The 21676-nt window shown below is 41.3% G+C and overlaps 1 protein-coding gene across 1 annotated transcript in view; it reads right to left on the bottom strand.

Annotated features, from left to right (window-relative positions):
* Positions 1-21676, bottom strand: part of KIF16B (kinesin family member 16B) — a 316846-nt gene that overhangs the window by 134632 nt on the left and 160538 nt on the right. Inside the window, exons 16-17 of the mRNA XM_017895492.1 lie at positions 8958-9040; positions 7402-7490 (exon numbers count right to left, since the gene is read on the bottom strand). Of these exons, the coding sequence (XP_017750981.1) occupies positions 7402-7490; positions 8958-9040 (172 nt within the window). The remainder of the gene's footprint in view (positions 1-7401; positions 7491-8957; positions 9041-21676) is intronic.

The following is a 21676-nucleotide window of genomic DNA, read 5'->3' as shown; positions in this document are numbered from 1 at the left end:
CAAATCACGGCTTCCAGGGAGCTTGAGGGCCAGCAGTAATTTCCCAAACTATGTTCCAACTCTATGTGCCCAGTCAGGCTGATATAATGTTCTTGGGGAACAAGAACTTTGCTTTTAAAACTGCAAATCTTACTATAATTCAGAGCACAGGGTATTTTTTTTAGACATGGGCTGTTTGGAAAATTAGTAGATGGCCTGCTGAACAAAGACAAAAATCACATTGCTCTGAAGATAACTTGGTGCTTACTGGATACAATAATTTGTAAACCAGTCATTCTTTTGGAGAGCTCTGTTCTGGGAAAAACTGAGTACTATGCAGCAATTTTTCAGTCAATTGCAAAGAACACACTCAGGTCTACACAATACCAAAGAAACCAAGAGGTATGGTAATTGTAACACCACCAAATGTGTAGAAACACATGTGTGTGGGTGAGAGACTCACAAAGATAGGGGCCAAGTAATGTGGAGATAGGAAACTGCACAGGGACCACTAACAAAAGACCTGGGCAGACCTGTGAGAGGGCAGACACATCCTTTGTGCTGAGAGCACATCTGCTGGCCAAAACCTACAAGCTCAATGAACATTTGTGAGGTGCCCACTCTGTGGGGTCTTCTGGAGATTCAAAGATAAATGAGGCATAGTGCCTGCCCTCAAGAAGCCTAAATCAATTAAATACACAAACATCAAATGAACAAATCTGGAAAGAGCTAAGACACACGAATGCACAAAATGCCTGCGAGAGGATACACAGGAAGCACTTAGCTCCAACTGGAAATGCACAGAAAGCTTCCTGAGGATACGACTCTACGCTCAGCTTAAAAGAGGAAGACGATTGGCCAAGGGAAGAAGAAGGGGAAGGAGTCACAGACAGTGTTACAGATGCAGAGGCCTGGAGAGAGGTGTGACCCACGTAAATCACAGGATAAAGTTCGGGGTGGAAAGTGACTGAAAATAACATTGGAGAACAAAGTCAGAGATGATCAGGTTGATGGTTGGAAGTCATCACCTGGTAGGTACTGAGGGGCCAGGCCAGATGCTGAGAAGAGGAGGAAGGGGTGACCAGGAAGGGCTAAGGAGGTATGGTGAGCTCCTTCCTCAGGTTCGCGGCAGGCACAGGACTCCAGGGGCAGGCCCACAAGTCTTCCCTGTGCCATCAGATAGAGAAAGTCAGGAATCACAGTGGGAACCATGCCAATCAGAGCTCTGCAACATTTGCTGCTCCTCATGTATTGACCCCATTGTCCATTTAAGGAAAAAAAAAAATCTGTCCTACATGTTCTTTGGTAGTGATGGGCAACAAGATTTCCTAGAGTGAAAGATCCCTATATACTTGCTGAAGGTGGGAGCAACAAGAGGAAGAGTGCTAGGAAGACAAAGTACCCACGTGGAGCCAATTAGGGAAGGAAAAAAATTCCCAAGGGATAGAGTGGGTGATGACTCAACCTACAGGAAATCAGGTGGCTGCAGAGGGACCTGGGCAAGGGAGGGGAGGCCCAGCATTGTTAGGCAGAAGCTAGCATGAGGGCTTAGCACAGAGAAGGAGGAGGCCAGGAGGCGCGTGGGTGTTTGTGCATGTTGGGGCGGGCAGGGAAGCAAACATTTAATAAGCACCTGCTTTGTATTACAAAACAATTAAGAGGGTCAGCAGCTAGTTTGGCCTAAGAGGGGGGAAAGTAATAAAGAGCAGAAGAAAGCTCTCAAACAAGTCTGTTTGAGTAGGAGGTGCCATCAATGCTTTTGACTCCTGTTAAAACTTGTCCTGGAGAGGTGATAAGGCAAATATGGGGTTAAGGGTCTCCAGACTCCGTACTTCTCGGTAGGGCTTAGTCACCTGCTAAAGCTACGAGACTGCTCACAGGGTTTGGTGACTACGTAAGTGCCCTAGGAGGTGACTTACAATAAGATGCAATGCATTGGGAGCATGGGTCTGGGGTGACATGTGCAGCTTTCCCTAATTTAAAGACCTTCAAACTCATCCAAGTCTGGCATGTGCAAAGATAATACTACCACCGTCCTGATTTCTGACAGGCTTTACAAGTGTCTTCCCCGTTCACTAAATCATGCTCTGAGATGACTAAGCCTCGGTCTGTCTCAATCACTCAAGCCCCAGCACAGGGCTGGACAAATGATGGGCCCTCAAGCACCACTGAATGAATGAGGTAAAATGGCAGGGCTGTGAACATCTATTTTATTCAACAAGGGGATCTGCCTTCATCCTCCAAGTGGAGAAATATAGCCTTTGACAGGCCACAAAAACCTGAGCTTTTTCCATGGGGTATCTGATTGCTGACGGAGTCATAGTCACTTACAGGAGAAAGTTCAAGACCCAGGGCCTAGTTTTTCAAAGTTGTACTCATTATCCTCCCTTCCTCTTGACAACCTACTCCTCCTCCTCCCATATTTCTGTTTCAGCTGAGTGGCATGCAGCACCCAACCAGTTACTGAAGCCAGAAACCGGAAGTCAACATCTTTTCCTTCATTATATCCCATATCCAATTCATCATCCAAACCTCAGGACTTCCTGCCCTGACTATCTCTGCAGCTCACCCTTCTAGGTTCCTCCCACTGCTGCCTCAGTTCAGGCCCTCACCTCTAGGATCCTTGTGAGCTTCTCCAGGACTTGTGCTGCCCAGCCAGTTCCTGAGAAGTCAGAGCAATGCCTTTCAATGCAAGGATGAATGATCACGCTTCTTCCTAGCTACAGGCACTCCTTGGACTGACTGGGTTTTGAGAAACATGCAAATGAGCTAGTTGAACTGAACCTGGCAGAACATGAGAGAGGTCATGTAATCATCAGGAAATCCATCCAGGTTAGATTTATGTTAATCATTTATTTACTATACTTACTGGGGGAACTACATTTTGAGATTTTCTTTCTATATTTTTAGATACCATTTTCAACGTGGGACACTTGAGAAAACAGAAGAAAATAAAGATGAAACAAATACAATAAGATACTGCCTCACACACATTTTGATGTGTACTATAAAAACAGAAAATCACAAACTGGTGAGGATATGGAGAAACTGGAACCCTTGGGCCCTGTTGGTGGGAATGCAAAATGGTGCAGCTGTTGTAGAAAATAGCATAGCCATTCCTTGAAAATTAAAAATAGGGCTACCATATGATCCAGCAATTCCACTTCTGGGTATGCACTCACAAGAGTTGAAAACAAGGACTCAGACAGACAGTTGGACACCTATGTTCATAGCAGCATTACTCACAATAGCCAAAAGGTGAAAACAATCAAAGAGTCCATCAACAGATGAATGGATAAACAAAATGTGGTATTATCCCTACAATGGAATACTATTTGTCATAAAACGAAAGGAAATTCTGACACATGCTATATTGTGGATGAACCTTAACTAAAGACATTATGCTAAGTGAAATATGCCAGTGAGAAGAGGACACACACTGTATGATTCTACTCACATGAGGTACCTAAAGTGGTTAAATTCATGGAGACAGAAGTTGAGTGTTGATTGTCAGGAGTTTGGGGGAAGGAGGGAATGGAAGTTATATTTAATGAGTACAGAGTTTTAGTTTTGCAAGATGAAACTGGTTGCACAGTAATGTCAATGCACTTCACACTACTGAACTGTACACTTAAAAGTCATTACCATGGAGAAGAACGCTAACTGAAGATTGGGCCCTAGAAACCCACCCCTCAGGTACCTAAAATTCATGGGCAATTACTTTCCACGGCAGGTGGCAAGTTGAAGGGGTCTGGGAACCAGAGAGAAAAGAAAGTATGATGAAGTATTAAATAATTTTTATTTGCATTTGTGTCAATGAGTAATGCAAGGGGTAGCATGTGTACTTGAAGTCAGGTGAACAGGCTGCATAATGGTAGCATCAGATGCATCCAGAACCAACTGTAATTCTGTCCAAAACAGATTGCTTCTCCTGAATTCTCTGATTGCCTTGGCCTAGTTCTTCATTTCAAGACGAGGCCCCCTTCCCACCTATGGCTTAAAGCTCCTGAACATGATTTTGAGATTATTCAAGTAACTGCAGTATCCCCTGGGATTAAGCAGACAGATTAGGCCACAAAACCACATTCCTCTGCATAATATGTCTCGTTCCAGTATTTGGAACATCCATGCCCAAAGAAATTTTAAAAGCCTTTTCCAAAGGGACTCATGTGACTTACTGAAATTTTATTCTTAATCTGTTTACAAAATTTGTATTAAGCATGTTATGTGAATGACATCTTAAACAGAAAAGAGTAACACAAGGTCACTGACCTTAAAAAGCTTCCATTCTAACAGGAAATATACAAGCAGAATTCTTACCCGACTGCTAGCCTAGGTCTGCCCTCCCTGGCTCCCCCATCTCAGGGAAGAGTGTGCCACCTGTAGCAGCTGTTGAAGCCTGAATCCTAGGAGTCACTCTTAATTCCTTGATTCCACTTTGCTCCACCTCTACGGCTAAAGTGCAGATCCAAGCCACTATTACCTTTCACTTGGACCAAGGAAATAGCTTTCTCTAAATGGTCTCCTGCTTCTATGCCACATTCTCCAAATGGCGTACATCCTAATATTTGTATTAAGTACATCTTCAGGTTACTCTCTTGCTTAAATCATTGTAGTGGTTTGCCAGCTCTCTTAAAAAACAGTCAAACCCCTTCCAATTGCCTGCATGGCCCTACATTAGCTGGCCCTTGACCTCCCCACCCTCACTTGTACCACTCTTCTTGCTTACTATATCCCATCTACTCTGGCCCTCTCTTCACTTCTCATTTTGATGCCATCACGCTTGCTTTCTCCTTCTGTCTCAATGCTTTCCATTCTCCCCCTTTCTGTTTTATGAGTGTCATTTTCTCTCCATGCGAGTCTCAGACCAAACATTCCTTCTTCAGGCAGCCACACCTGATCAAACAGTGTCCTAAGACATTTGATTTCATTTTCACTTTCTGGATTTATTTTTAAATTATCTGTTGATTGTGTCTCTCCTCCAACAAGCATGCAAGCTGACCTTCTCGGGATTACTGGCAATATCCTGACTGGTTCATACAAGGCATTCAGAGAGGATTTGTTGATAGATGAGTGTATGTTACAAAGAAGACAAAATAAGGAGGAAAGAAATGGAGTAATGTACAGTGAAGAGAGGACATTGATTTTTGGTTGTGGGGAAGAAAAGTCAGGAATCGCTTCCACAGCAGAGATAGTCTGTACTATGCCCTGGAGGATGAGTAGGTAGCCAGGCAAAAATGTATCCCAGTCTCTGGAACTAGCAAAGGAAAAGCCCCAGAGGCACAAGCTTGTCCACCTGTAACTGACCAATACAAACCACAGTGGGAAGCTGGAACTCAAAACACCTGGAGAGAGGTCTGGAGACGACGAGCATAGACAGTGGACAGCCCAAGTGACGTGGTACAGGCTGGAACTTTATTTTTTAGACCATGGAAAGTCATTGAAAAGTTTTGAGGATGAAAACTGGTATACTCTGACCTGCATTTTGAAAACACTGAAAAAAACTATTTGAACTTAAATCTAAAAACAAAAAATGCCATTACTTTTAAGAGAGATATACTTTCTCCCAAGTTTCAGGGAGAAAAAACAAAGACTTCCATCCCATGTGTATATGTAAGGCAAAGAGGGGCCTGTGGCAAAGGAAAGACTGACTGAAGATCACGTTTTGGTTTCCAAAGACATTGAATAGCCATATTACATTAGCAAATGGTTTTAGATTAAAAGGCACCACCACTGTAGAGGATAATAATGGTTGTCCAGGATTAACTAACTGGGTCCTGGGCCAGGAGACACATCCAAGCCAGTACTCTTCATATCATAGGACAATTTAAATAGACAAACAATATTTAAGAGACAAGATCACACCATTTAAGCTGAAATTAACACTAAAGACCTGTGTATTATATTAAACTTAAACATGAGCAATTCCATCTCAGTCACAATAAAAGGCAACTGCTAAAAACTGCTGTTGAAGACCTATAACAAAACGTGCCTTCCGAAGTACTTATCATTTAGCTGCTCTGAGAGTGTTCTCCCGTTTCAGAGGTCTGACTGACATGGCTGATTTCAGGACAGAATTATTTAATGAGCACAACTTTCCTCAATGACCATGTAACAAAATGGAAAGATCAAATGGGAAAGACAAAGGCTGACACAAGGGAGTCAACTGCTGGCGCTTCCAGAAATCCTGGAAAGAGGGGGGCGCCCAGGAGTCCACAGCCACAGGGCTGTACTACCCGGCTTTTTTCTTAAGTTCAGGCAGATGTTGGATTTGGGCTTCAGCTTGCTGGCCCATAAAATAAGGAATCCAGAAATGTGATCAAAATCCCTCCTATGACACTGAAGAAATTACTTGCAGGTGTCTGCTTTCCACAAACCAGAACACTGGCTTGGGCTGAAGGAGTGAATGACTTTCAGCACATGGCTCAATGTTTGTGAGAAATCTCAGGGTTGAGGGTGAGGGAGCAATGGAAAATGGAACCAGTCTCCTAATTGCAGTAAGGCAGGAGGTAGCAGAGTCAAAGCACGGGTGATGGAATCAGACAGACCTGGATGCATGCCTCAGCTCTGACTGTGAAACTGACGGAGAGCAAATGTATAAACATTTCCCCGTATGTAAAATGGAAATAGGTTTGTGACAATTAAAAGATCAAGGTTCTTAGCACAGTGCCTGGCATACAGTAACCACTAAATAAATGACAGTTCTAGACAATGTTGTTCTTGTTACTTTTTTCTCACTTATTCAGTCATTTGATTTACCTCCATTATTTTACATGAGATTATCCTGGTAGGAAAGATAAAACTATGGAACCTCATGCAACCAAAAAGGGTCCTCAAAGTTCCCTGTTTTTAGGCCTTTTCATTATCACTGTCATTTTATTGATGAAGTCACTAAGGACGTGAGGTAAGCTGACTGTCCAAGGTCACCCAGCCACCAAGTCCATTTAAAACATTCTCATTTGTGCTCTCAGCAGTCACCTAGTGTTTGAAGTTGTGAAGATAATTTCCTGCTCTACTGGATGGCCTAAGAAACAGGCAGCCTCTGTTATTACAAATAATTTATAAAACAAGATAAAAGTGCGTAAGCCAAAGGGATCATGCACTGAGTAATCAAAGTGCCAACTCTAAAATATTAGACAGTTATGAAAACGATAATGAAGCTTGTAACAAACCTTACTAATGCTTATTATGCTGTTAAGCGAAAAATCAGAAAACGCAAACTGTTTATGTTGTGATTATAACTAAGTAAAATTATGCACATATATAGTAAGGGCTGGAAAGGAACTCGGAAAATGACGGCGGCTGATTTGATAAGGAGGTGCCGTTGCAGAAGTTTTATTTTTATCTTGTGACTATAATGGAGTTGGCACAATAAATGCAAAAGTGATCATCACAGGGAAGGAGATGCTGCTGTTCACTCACCCGGGGTTATACAACATGACTGCAGACAGGTTCTCACGGGACTTCGAGAGGTCGGTCATGGACAAGCTGAAGGAGGACAGAAGGCCACTCTAAGGGCAGACACAGGGCAGAGTGGTTACCTTAGCAGAGAAGAAAAGGTCACTGCTCTGGACTTATTGCTTCCAACATGTGAGAGACAATGAGGTACACATGCTCCTACTTAACACACACCACAATTAACTGGTCTATCTGAGGAAAGCAGATCAGGGCAATAAGACCCTGATACATTTCAAACCCAAGCCTTCTGCTAAGTACAGTAGGACCTTGGCCTTCTAGGGCTGGGGAAATTCATCAGGAATTCCACAACCCAGTTGGTCTCCCCTGCCAGTTAAAGTCAAGGAAAGGGGTTACAATATCTTTGTCATCCTCCATTACCTGGCAGACAGCAGTCTCCTGTAATCAGCGATATCCACTCACACTTAGGGAGCAATAAAGATGAAGGCAGAAGAGGTGAAGGGAGACCAAAAGAGCGAGCTTGACCTATTTTGCTTCCATGAGAAGTTATTGGCAAACACGTTTTTTCCCTCTGTTCCTCTGAAACTGTGTACCAAAAAGGACCCTCTAGGGAGACCCTGGGCTGCAGCAGATAAGAGGCTCCACTGGCTGGAAAAAGCCACCCAGGAGAAGGGTGAGGTCTGCAGCTTTCTTGTTATTTTCCATCTAGGGCACTGGAACCCGGGCATCCCTTATAAAGGAGACAGAAATGAGAGGCTGGGTAACCAGTGGTCAAGGGCAAACGCTTCTGGTATTCAAGTCAGTACTGCAGCCAAGGCTCCCCATTTGCTGGCTACGGAGCAAGTTAGGGAGAGTTGCTCTTGGTCTGTTTCTCACCTTGACTGGGGGGTGACAGCATGGGGGTATTAACAGCTGCTGCACAGATAAAGTGATAGAATACATGCACAAGTTTAACATCATTTCTGGCTCGTAGAAATGTTAGCTATAGCCTTTATTATCTTCTTCAGTCTAAGGACCAGCCATGATGTCTCTGAACAGATTTCTTTGCTTCTTTCTCTGGTCCTCAGTTCTCTTCTCCGTCAGCTCTTAAACTGCCCTTTGGACATCCCCTTCCAACCAAACCAAAGTCTTTCCCAGTTGTCGTAAACCCACCCCTGCTCTTGCTTCCCACCTCAATGAAAAATGTTTACTGTGGCTGATTTTGGATTAATGTGATTCCAATTTTGGGTTAATTCCTAAGAGATGCTGATTAGAGAAAGCCACTCTCCACCTAAGGCAAAATGAAGCCCAATTCCTTGGTGGGAAGGGTGGAAGGCTGAAAAGAAGGATCTAGGAGGGGCAGTTTCTCCTTGTCTGCTCTAGAATTTACTTGCTTGCTCTCTTACTTCATCAGCCAATCATCTGCTGGGAAACAATCTCCCTAGAATCAATCCAGATCACAGAACTACTTTTCCAGTGGTTCTGCACCCCAGAAAGTCAAAAAGTTGGAACCAGAGTGACCACCACCCACTCACCCCCACATCCGATCAGTGGTTCCCTCCTAGAGACGCCGTGTCCCTCACCTTCCTCTTCTCCCTGAGCTTGGCAGCTTCCTTTGGATGGTTAAAGCGAAACATATTGGTTCTTCCCAAGAGAATCACAGCACCTGAGAACATACAAAAACAGTAATGAATTTACAGTAAGCAGTGTGGTCAGTTGCCAATATAATAAAATGGAATTCTACTGTTGAAATGTAATTTCCAGTGTAATATAAAATAATAAGGGAAAGTTTTAGTCTCAAAAGTCTGCTTACTTAAGACAATTTCAAATCTGCAAATACTTTTATTTTTACAGCTGAGTGTCACAACACACATAATATCTTCATATCCATAATATCCAGCAGAAGTGATGAATCTAAGCATTACAACATATTATGAGATTTAAAACTTAACAGACATACAATTAGACGTTTGATTGTCGGGAAGAAAAAATAAACCAGTTCTCCATAGAGAGGTAATATCAAGCAAAGCATATGGTCACAACTTTAGGAATGTTTATTGATGCTGATAAAAGAAATCTCAAAAGAAAAGTGCTTTCAAAAGAAAACATGATGGAATTGGCATAGTATAGGTAACTATCACTAAAATCTCCCTCAGAATTTGACGGGAAAGAACTTGTGTAAATTTAAGATCTATTTCCAAATAAAAACACTGCTTCTTGTCAAAACCCTATTAAAATTCCACATCAGACACACAAGAAAGGGTCCTTTTGATTGATGAGAGTCTTCCTTATTGAGAAAACAACTGTACAAGGGGCAAAAGAATTAAAGGGAAATACCCAAGGAAAACAAAAGCATGGGAAGAGGCAGATTTCAGCTTGATGAAGCAAACAAACCCATTCGAGGGTCACAGCTGTCTAAAGCAGGCACAGGTGCCTGCAGGGCTGCGAGCTCCTTGTCACCAGAGGCATGTAAGAGAAACGATGTTGCAGAAGAGGTTCACTGTCTCTTCTGAAGTCCCATCCATGTATGAGGGGCTATGTGTACGGCCCCATCCATGTATGAGAGTCTACAATGCCTCAGGGCATCAGTGAAGATAAAACACATGTACTGACGGTCAACCATGAAGAAAGACATGTGAGTGCTTAAGTGTCTAGCGCACTTAGCTGAGTGTGTGATTAAGTGACGAGTGTAGCCCAGAGTAGCTGGGGACAGGCTTCTGCACCAAGGACCTAAGCTGGGTCTCACTGGATAACCAGAGGGCAAGAGGAAGTGTTCCATGTGGGGTAACTGCAGGGAGAGTCAAAGCTATGGACAGGAGAATGGCCTGCTATGTTCAGGACAGAGGAGAGAGTCATGTCCATCCAAAGTTCAGGATGTTTGAAACAGAATTGATACTGGATAGATGAAATAGACTGTGAAGACCGGAGAACAAGGATGAGAGTTTAGACCAGAGGTCACAAACTGGTGGCCAGAGGAAAAACTTCAGCCTATAGAGATAGATGTGTTTTTAGTCTTCCCTGTCATGTTTCAAAAACAAAATCTTTAGTTGGCAAGAGTTAAAAGTCTGGAGAGTTCACATAAAAGTCTGGGTACCTTTCTAGCATTCCTTCAAAATTCCTAAGATATGCTATCAGTAGATCTTTGTTTGTACTTGGCAAAAATCCCTGGGCCGCTGAGGGTTGCCTCCTTTGCACAGGTGACCTCTAGATGACCACAGTCACTAGCCTCTTGCTTGGGTAATATCTTCACCTGGGCCCTGCAGGAAACATCATAATAGCAGGTATCTATTCTGGAGCTCAGGCCAGCATATCCACCTGCCTATTCGATGTATTATTTTGGATAGCTCAAGGGAGTTTCAAATTCAATATGGTTAAAACCTAACAGGTTTAAATCACAACCACAGGGAGCAACTGATATGGGTTGGTTTTAGTGGTTGTCATTATTTAGCAGAAATGAAGTTACTATGAAAAGGAGGAAAAGACAGTTTTAGGAGCCCTAGCAGAGTAGCAGCAGATATTATTCACTCTACAATTTGCTTATCCCTGTGATGTAAAATTGCATTTGTATTTTTTCCAATTATGGCAAGGCACCATTACCATGATTAAAAACGGTGTTTCCCACGCCTTTTACGACTAGGACTCGGAGCAGTGTGCCGCATAGAGAGCCAAAAGCTAAGCAGCCACATCTAGGATATATGTATATTTAATGCTGCTAAAGTTACATTAGAGATTAATAAAGCAATCACATTCCAGGTGTTAATTACATCTCCAATTCTCCTTTTTTTTTTTTTCTGTTAATCAAATGCCTAGCCATGCAAGTCGAAAATTGCTAAAATATGTTAATGGAAAAATAGAATCGAATTGCAGAGACACATTTCAAATTGTATTAAATCATTGAAAATAATCTTCCCACCCATGTTATTTGCATGAAATACACATAAAAAGCCCTTTAAGGAGTTATAAAAGAAAGCAAAACTATCCATGACAACTCACTGCTTCCATCTAGATAATATTTGAGTCAACTGTCTGGCATGTAAAAAGGGGTCCATTAAGGCTAGTTTCCTTCCCTTTCTTCTTCTAAGTACCTGTACTCAACAAACCTGGTGAATTTAAAAATTTGCTTCATTTTACATGATACCACTATGTATTCATTTAGCAAATACTTAATGAACACTTACTGTATGCCAGTCGCTATGATAAACATGGGGGATACAGAGTTGAGCAAGTCAGATGTATGCTTTGCCTTTACAGAGCTTTAAAAAATGTCAGAGAGAGAGATAAATAATCAAATAATGAAATAATTCCACAAATAAATGCAAAGCTGCAACTGAAGGAGAACTGTGTCCTGGGCTCAAAGAGCAACAATGATAAGGGTTTATTATAGGGGAAGCTAGAGAAGGATATCTTCAAGGGAGGTGGTGTCTAAAACAAGCTCTGAGAATAAGTTGGGGAGAGTGTCTTGTGTAAAAGCAATAATGATCATGATGATGATTTATGATAATAATGAGGAGGAAGAGGCCACCAAGAATGAGTGACTGGAAGACAACCATGTGGCTTGGCAAAGGAAACAAGGGTGAGCACTGCACCAACATAAGGCTTGAGAAGGAGGGAGAAAGTGAACCAACTCAAATGGTTCAGGATGTAAAAGATCTTGTGTTTTATCTAGTTGTAAGAGGAAGACACTGAAGGGCTCTGTACAACAGCATAACATGATTAGATTTCAGTTTCACCAAAGATCATTCTTGCAATGGTGACTGAAGAAAGGCCAAACAGGGCAAGAGAGAATGTGGCTAGGCAAGCTAGGTGGTTACTACAGTGGTCCAGGTAAGTGATGATGACTCAGGATTGGGGGAAAGGGGTACCAAAGCAGAGAAGTAAAACAAAACTGGAAGATATGTAGGAGATAAAATCAACATGATTTGATGATGGGCTAGATACAAAGAGGAGAAGGGGGTGAGGAAGATGGCTTCTGGGTTCTGGAATGCATCGCTAGTTGGATGGGGAGTCTTCTGCACAGACTGAGAACACTGGAAAAGAACCAAGATGGGGTGGTAAAAATCATGAGTTTGCTTTTGGACATAATGAATTAGAGACGTATCTGGCAAATGAAAATATGGGTTTGAAGGTCTAGAATAAAAGTCTGGGATATCAATCTACCTTCCTACTCACTTACCTACATATATATATACACACATACAAACACATATACATACACACACACACACACACATATATATAGACATATACATACACATACATATGCAGGTTGACTATTCTTTATCCAAAATGCTTGGGACAAAAAGGGTTTTGGAGTTCTGACTATTATTTTTTTATTTCAGAATACTGGAATATATATAATGAGTTATCTTGGAAATGGGACCCAAGTCTAAACATGAAATTTATTTATGCTTCATATATACTTATAGAGAGTCCTGAAAGTAACTTTATACAACATCTTAAATAATTCTGTGAATGAAACAAAGTTAGCGTACAGGGAACAATCAGAAAGCAAAGGTGCCACTATCTCAGCCACCCATGTGGACAATCTGCAGTTGCTTAGCATCACCATCATTCCTGACTCTGAATTTATATGCTGCTGATAAGCAATCACCTGGTGATCCACGTCTTTTTGTTAGCATAATGAACAAGTAGGAAGTTCACTTGCTGAATTGAAAACAGGGAGGATGCAAACTTCTGCTTATCACAGCAATTTTACATTTACGCATGCCTGTTGCATTAGCACATCTCAGCACAGTTATTCTGTCCTTGGCACCTTTAATTCCTGTAGGGGCTGCCTCATTGTCTGTAGTCAGTGTCTTTCTAGGGCAATAATGCCAAAACGGTGATGTTTCATCAGCATTACAGACTTGGTTCTGGTGTCAGATTTTTATCAGCGATGACCTTCACATACTCGTCAATAAATTTCTCTGCTGCCTCATAGTAAGCAGATACTTTATCACCACAAATCTTTAAAATTTAAAGCTGTGTCTGTTCCTAAATGTCAGCAAACAGCCTGCTGAATATTCACAGTTTTCTTCAATTTTTAGTTCATTGTGATAGAGTTTTGCTTGTTTTCATGATCAACTTCCCATTAAGTGGCAAGTATTCACTGTGACACTGACATGATCCACTCTTTTAATACACAATTGAGATCTTCACTTTTAGCTTTATGCTGTGTTTTTCTATTTTCCATTTATGTGTATTTATTACTTTGAGCATAGAACTTAGCCTTCTGTTTCTTCAGGTCATATATGATGGCCACTTCAACACTATACTCTTCTGTAAGACATTTCACACTTAACATCACCATCCTGTTTCTCTAACAGCTTTACTTTCTGTGCTACAGATCAACATAAATTGTTACTGTTTCTTATCACTGTTGTCTACAGGGGTAGCTGCAGACCTTTCTGACATGTTGAAACATTATCTTTACAGCACAGAGCAGAGAATAAGAAAGAGAAAAAAAAAGCCACAGTGAGTAATGCATGCAGGTCTTGGCTCTACGCAGGGTATCATGGGGAACATGCTATTGTCATGTATGGCCTGAAACCTGCCATTTTATGTCCTTTGTGGGCATACTCATATGGGGAATCTGGACACGTGCAGAAAAGATACACTGAAGCTGAAGGGGGCTGGGGAGTCTCTTTTCCTTTGTGAATACTGAACAAACTGTGTGTGTGGTGCACCTAAGTTTTGACTGCGACCCCATCACATGAGGTCAGGTGTGAAATTTTCCACTTGTGGTGTCATGTTCACCCTCAAAAACGTTTGGACACTTCAGATTTCTGATGAGGAATGTTCAAAGTGTGCGTGTGTGTGTGTGTGTGTGTGTGTGTGTGTGTATAAGAGACACATTGCTAATAAATGAAACTACAGGAGTAGGAAAGAAACCTGAGGACAGAATACAGAGGTAGAAGACAAGAGGACCTAAGACTGGGCACCTGAAGGAATGCTGACTTCTAATGGCCAAGTAGAAGAAAATAAACTTACAGAGGAAACAGAGAAGAGACCATGAGAGAGGGAGAAAAAACCCTCCAAAGCCAAGGAAAAGAGGGGCCGACAATGCAGAACGCTTCTCAGAGGTCAACTAAGATGAGAAGACTAGAAAACACCATTTGGTGTGGTGGCATAGAGGTCACAAGTGGCCTTAGTGGGAGCTGATTTGGTAGTAGACTGAGGCCAGAAAGAAGAGACTGAGGAATGCAGAAGAGGTACAGAAACGCAGATGTACTGAGCACAGGCAACTCTTTCAAGAAGTCTATGAATGAAGAGAAAGAGTTGGTAGCAGCCAGAGGGGATGATAGTGTATTAGTCCGTTCTCACGCTGCCAGTAAAGACATACCCAAGACTGGGTAATTTATAAAGTAAAGAGATTTAACTGATTCACAGTCCAGCATAGCTGAAGAGACCTCAGAAAACCTAACAATCATGGTGGAAGGGGAAGCAAACATGTCCTCTTTACATGGCAGCAAGAAGTGCTGCGCAAAAATGGGGAAAGCCCCTTACAATACCATCAGATCCTGTGAGAACTCACTCACTATCATGAGAACAGTAGAATGGGGGTAACCACCCCCAGGATTCAATTATCTCCCACCAGGTCCCTCCCATGACATGTGGGGATTATGGGAACTACAATTCCAGATAAAATTTGGGTGGGGACACAGCCAAACCATATCAGATAGATCCTGCAGGATACTTTATTTTTTGTTAAAAGAAAACTCATATGTACACTTAAAATGCAATAAGCAAACTGAAGGGAATAAAGAGGAATAAATGAATGAAAGAACTAATGAATGAGAATGGCTGATAATGTAAAGTTTCTTGATGAAACCTGAAGAGTGTGTGCTGCCCAGAAATCTTGGTGTGGCTAAGAACAAGTCAGCGCTTAATCTCTCCAGAATTCAGTTTCCTCATCTAGTCATCAAACTGGACAATTTCTAAGATTCCTTCCAGATCTTAAATTCCTTTCAGCTATGAACCATTTGTTCTGAGGTCAGTGTGATTAACAGCAGCAGATGGACTTTATGTGATGCACTTACTTTGTGATTTTGCAAGCATTTCTAAACCTCCTTGAAATAATGACTTCTTTGAGATTAATTCAGAGCTTGCTAAGTACCCAAAGACAGACAAATTCCAGGCAGTCTTCAGAGGGGATGGAGGGGACATGACATTGTGAAACAGTAGACAAAGACATTGCTGGTTTCACATGAGACTCTCTATTTTAAGATTTCGAGTAAGCTGAAAGAAGTAAATCTGTAAACGTTTCCAGTGATTCCTAAGGAACGCAGGGACAATAATCATTAATATCACCAATAATTACCCTCTTCAAGTTTTATGAAATTTTCCAATTCTGCTACTGCACAAATAAAACAACTCATTTTTTCTCCTAGTGTTTTCATATGAATATTTTTGAGGTAATGATGTACCAATTATTTCATTTTGGGTTACAAATACTACAAACATATGAGACAACCGTGTTCCCAAAAGTGTGTGGTTCACACTTTAGAGGCTGTGGTGTCAATAAAAATGAGAGGCCCTTTTTAATTCTGTTTCAGGACTCCTAGTTCTACATTTTATTTTAGAAACACCCCTGCCCCCCATCAACCAAAATATACCCCTTCCTCCACCAACCAACACACACACACACACACACACACACACACAGAGGATGCAATGCACTATGAAAGCAAGCTCAGGGAAAGAAAGGTTATCATTTTATATGTGACAGGTGGAGAAAACAAACTCTGTCAGGAACATGTAATTTTCTGAGATGGTATTCAGTGAGAGGCTGAAGTGAGGTAGGGCAGGTAAAGTTCTTATTTCATTGCCTGATTCAAGCAAAAAGAAACTTGCTTGTGTGTGACATTTTCCTTCTGATTTAAAATATCTTAAAAATATTTATCTATATTAAAATAAGTTATGGTGATGGTACCATTTGGGGAAACTGATAAGAGAACATCTAATTTCCACTAACACATACCAATACTTAAGAACAGATTAATAAATAATATGTTCTAGGGCCTTGGTGACACAGATTTTATTATTTCAAACACGAGAATTATGGTAATTTTTCTCTATATCAAAAATGGTTTTGGGAAGTTAGATAGGAAAAGATGAAGATCTAACATGGTGTCTGTGGTGGGTAAGAAAATTTCATATAAATACTAAACAAATTCAAGCAGGACATATGGCTTGGTGTTAACGGCTGGCTTGTGAATGAATGCCAGGCACTCTGCAACAAAGGCAGCAGGCATCAGTATCAGAGCATGCCATCAGATCATCAGTTAGTAGTTCTGAAGAATAAAAATAACGTGACACCTTTCCAAAGAGCTACACTGACCTTGTCGCCTCCTTTCCAATGTTTACAATTCAAACATGGATTTACAATTTCCTGCTTTAGATAAATCACTTCGACCTCTGTTTACTCTTAGTAAAGTGAAAATTGGAAACTTAGATTCTGGGACTCTGGAGAAGAAAGAAAACTGATTTTCAATCTTTGCTACTGAAGTTTCCAGCCAAATTATCCATCAAGAATGATTTGCCCAACTGTGTGCACAAGCTGAGTTTGAAGCTTTGTAAAATTTCGAGACGCTCCAGTCCCATTCCCAAAGAAATTTGTAGGTGTGTGTGTGGGAGCAGGGAGAGGGGGTGGTAAGTGGGAGCTGATATTTTTCTTAACACTTCATGGGAGAAACAAAACGAGCACAGACAGTCCCCAACTAAGATGGTTCTACTTACGATTCTTCAACTTTAAGATGGTGTAAAAGTGATACACATTCAGTACAGTATTCAACAAATTACGTGAAATATTCAACACTTGATTATAAACTAGGCTTTGTGTTAGATGATTTTGCCCAGTGTTCTGAGCACATTTAAGGTAGGCTACACTAAGCTGTGATGCTCAATAGGTTAGGTGTATTAAATGCATCTTTAACTTAGGATATTTTCAATTTACAATGGACGTATCAGGACACAGTCTCATTGTAATTCAAGGAACATCTGCATAAGGAATAGGTCTGTCCTTCTGAAGGAAAATGTAGAAAGCATAGGAAATGATTAGAGGGCAATTCAAGACAGTGTATAGTCACATGATAAATTCCAAAGTACTGAAGGGAAAGCATTATACTATTGGCCAAGCTATTAGTAACTTTCTTTCTATTCATGCCCAGTAGTCCACATTCTTTGCTACCAACTTCTTATTCACTATTAGTAATCATCTCAATTATTTATTTCTAGGCTCCTACACACTCCAAAGTGTCAATATCCTATTGTTCCTTCCAAAATAGTTCTTGCACAATGCCTCCCTTCTCTCAGCTCCCAAAGTCTTTTACCTTCAACCCCTTTTCCTTACAGCTCGTCTATCAGCCTCCCTTCAAACTAAACAAAAGCTGCATCATCTTCACCTCTCAGCCCCCGTTCCCATCTACTGAGGGGCCAGCATGGACTCCCATTCATGCAACTGATCTAGGACCTAAGAGCCCTACAGACCTGCCCATGACCCAGTAGCCTTGGTCTCACTGCTCCTACTCCTCCCTCCATCCCCGTTCCAGTCTTGGACATTTCTTCACTACACACTTTGGCTGAAGAGCATCTAAGTCACTTTTTCATTATATGCCATTAAAACAAATACCTTCACTTCAGAATTCAACTTTGGGTACATCCCCCTTTTCAGCAGTCTAAACCAACCTCTGGGAGGAGTTTTGGTTCTGCCTAAGCTGAAACAAGCATGCTCCACCCTGTTTCTCCCAATAAATGTATTTCTCCCAATAAATAAATCTCTTCAGCTATAGCCTGAAGAGAATGCATGCAATAGTTATTTCAGGGCCTTGGAAAGTAAAGAGTAGCTGATGCACTTCTCTAATAATCAGTGATGTTAAGCTTTTCTTCGTATGTTTCTTGACTACATGTATGTCTTCTTATTGCGGCACTATTCACAATAGCAAAGACTTGGAATGAACCCAAATGTCCATCTGTGACAGACTGGATTAAGAAAATGTGGCACATATACACCATGGAATACTATGCAGCCATAAAAAAGGATGAGTTTGCGTCCTTTGTAGGGACATGGATGCAGCTGGAAACCATCATTCTTAGCAAACTATCACAAGAACAGAAAACCAAACACCGCATGTTCTCACTCATAGGTGGGAACTGAACAATGAGATCACTTGGACTCGGGAAGGGGAACATCACACACTGGGGCCTATCATGGGGAGGGGGGAGGAGGGAGGGATTGCATTGGGGAGTTATACATGATATAAATGATGAATTGATGGGTGCTGACGAGTTGATGGGTGCAGCACACCAACATGGCATAAGTATACATATGTAACAAACCTGCACGTTCTGCACATGTACCCTAGAACTTAAAGTATAATAAAAAAAAATAAATAAAAAATAAATAAATAAATAAATAAATAAATAAATAAAAAGAAATAAAATGATAAGTTACAAAAAAAAAAAAAAGAAGTGTCTATTCATGTCCTTTGCTCACTTTTTAATGTGTTTTTTTTTTCTTGTAAATTTGCTTAAGTTCCTTGTAGATTCTGGACATCGGACCTTTGTCAGATGAATAGATTACAAAAATTTTCTCCCATTCTGTAGGTTTTGTTCTGATTATATTTTGTTTTGCTGTGCAGAAGCTCTTTAGTTTAATTAGATCCCACTTGTCAATTTTTGCTTTTGTTGCAATTGCTTTTGGCAATTTCTTCACAAAATCTTTGCCCATGCCTATGTCCTGAATGGTATTGTCTACATTTTCTTCTAAGGGTTTTATAGTTTGGATTTTACACTTAAGTCTTTAATCCATCTTGAGTTAATTTTTGTATAAGGTGTAAGGAAGGGGTCCAGTTCCAATTTTCTGCACATGGCTACCCAGTTCTCCCAGCCATTATTCCCAGCAAACTAACACAGGAACAGAAAACCAAACACCACAGTTCTCACTTATAAGTGGGAGCTGAACAATGAGAACACATGGACACAGCGAGGGGAACACCACACACTGGGGCCTGTTGGGTGAGGGTGGGGTGGGGAGACCATCAGGAAAAATAGCTAATGCATGCCATTAATACCTAGGAGATGGGTTGATACGTGCAGCAAACCACCACGGCACACGTTTACATATGTAACAAACCTGCACATCTTGCATAGGTACCCCGGAACTTAAAAAAAAAAAAAACAGTAGCAGGTGGATTGAGGAAAACCGAGACTGGAAGCACCACTGAACTAACAGTGAATTTACCATTTTTTGCCTGCAGTGCTTCCCAGCTTGGTGTAGGAAGAAAGCCAAAAGTGGACATCAGTGCAAACGAGAGAACTCCAGGAGAAGCCCCCTAGTTCAGGTTGGAGGAGGTGCAGAGAGTCCCTTAGCAGCAACAGTGGACCCATAAGGAAGGGGAATCTTTCTTTCCCATCAGAGGAGTTGTAGTCCCCCAAGAGGGTGGGGCAGATCCCTGTTGCTTTTTTCTTTCCCTGTACTCTCACTTCTTGGTTGTGGACATGCAGACAGGCACAGGAAGTACATAAATAAAGGGAAGTAGAATAAATAAAGCTCAAGATTTCCAGGGAAGGGAAGACCCAAGGGAAGCAGTAAGTGCAAGAGAGATGGTGAAGAGGGAAATGTGCAAGAAAGCAACCTCACAGAGTTGTTTATTAACTCCTGGGCTCACCCCTACGTGTGTACACGTGGATCTGATCCTCAATAGCAGGCTAAGACTTTGAGAACTGAACAAAGCGACAGACCACTGCACAGGCCCGAGCCTGGCCAATGGGTAGCACACCCACTGCTAATGGAGGAGCACTGCGAAGGATCTGAACACTGAAGCAGCAGTGGAATGGCAGACACGATCTACACAGGCTGACTGCAACTTACGGACTGCATCCAACTAGGTAAACTGTCTGCTGAAACAAAGAGTATAAACATTTCCCATAAGATTTAAACAAGACCCGGGATGTCATAATATCCAAAACATCTATGACACAATCTAATATTACTCTTCAGCACAGAAAGAACCAGGAAAAAATCCCAATGTGCATTGCAAAAAACAATCAACAAATGTTTATACTGAGATAACAAAAAGCTCCAATAAATGTTTCAATACTCCCGAAATAAGTGGAAAAAAAAATTTCAACAAAGAAAAGATATAAAGAAGAATCCAACATTACAACTGAAAAACACAACATTCAAAATAAAAAACTCATTGGTGGGCTCAAAGGCAGAATGGAGATGACAGAAAAAGTCAGTGAATTTGAACACAGGTCAACTGAAATGATCCAATCTGAAAAGCAAAGAAAAAAGAATTTATCAAAAAATAAAAACAGGTAAACAGAGCCTCAAGGAACTGTGAGACAATACTAAAATATCTAACTTTCACGTAATTATAGTCCCAGAAGGAGAGAGGAAAGAGTATAGTGCAGGAAAAAAACTCAAAAATTAGCAAACAATGGCAGAAAACTTCCCAAATCCAGAGGAAGACAAAAGCCTATGAATTTGAGAAGCTTGGCAAAACCCAAACAGGTTAACCCCAAGAAATCCATGCCAAGGCATATTGTAAAGCCAATGTATTGAATGTAAAGCTGAAAATGAAGTTTTAAAAGGAGAAGAGAGATCAAGAAAAATAGATGTGATGAGTGAAAAAAAGAGAAAAAAGGGTTAAACAGATTGACAAACATATGTCTCATGTGCAGAAGTCTGGTGCACCAAGAAACTAACTCCAGTATAACTAGCTCTGGCCACTTGCTCTCATATTCACACACATGAGAAATCAAATTCCAAGCCATCAAACTGACTGAGCAGACCCCCTCTTGGCCATGGGGACCCCAGAGGAACCTTGGAAATCAAGTTCCTGGACATGACAGGATGGGAGGTAGGACATGCTTTCTTATACTCCCTCCTTTGCTAACTGTCACGGTTTTCATTCCTCAGGGTTCAACAGATATCAGCCCATTGGAAAGACTTGCTTCACTTCTGATTTCAACCAACTGTGACTGCCCCTACCTTCTGCGGTTTCCACACAAAGGACCAGCATTGCCTCCTGATAAGGAACCATCGACCGTGGAGTGGTTCTGGCCAATCTACCGGGTGCACAGTGAATGTTTCCATGTCCTCTGCTTCACCTTTTGACATCAGAGGGCCAAAAACTCTACCCTTGCATCATGTTAACCCTGCCAGTTTTTGTTAATGCAACCCATGAATAGGCATAAGCTCAATTGTGCATGCTCATGTTTCTCCTCTCATACATATTCATGACTCCTCCTATAGCTTATTAAATATGCACATTCAGCCACTCAGTTCAGCATAAAT

Source organism: Rhinopithecus bieti, unplaced genomic scaffold (assembly GCF_001698545.2).
Source record: "Rhinopithecus bieti isolate Rb0 unplaced genomic scaffold, ASM169854v2 scaffold_25396, whole genome shotgun sequence".
Lineage (NCBI taxonomy): Eukaryota > Metazoa > Chordata > Mammalia > Primates > Cercopithecidae > Rhinopithecus > Rhinopithecus bieti.
The sequence above is the reverse complement of the archived record's forward strand: the minus strand, read 5'-3'. Positions and strand labels throughout refer to the sequence as shown.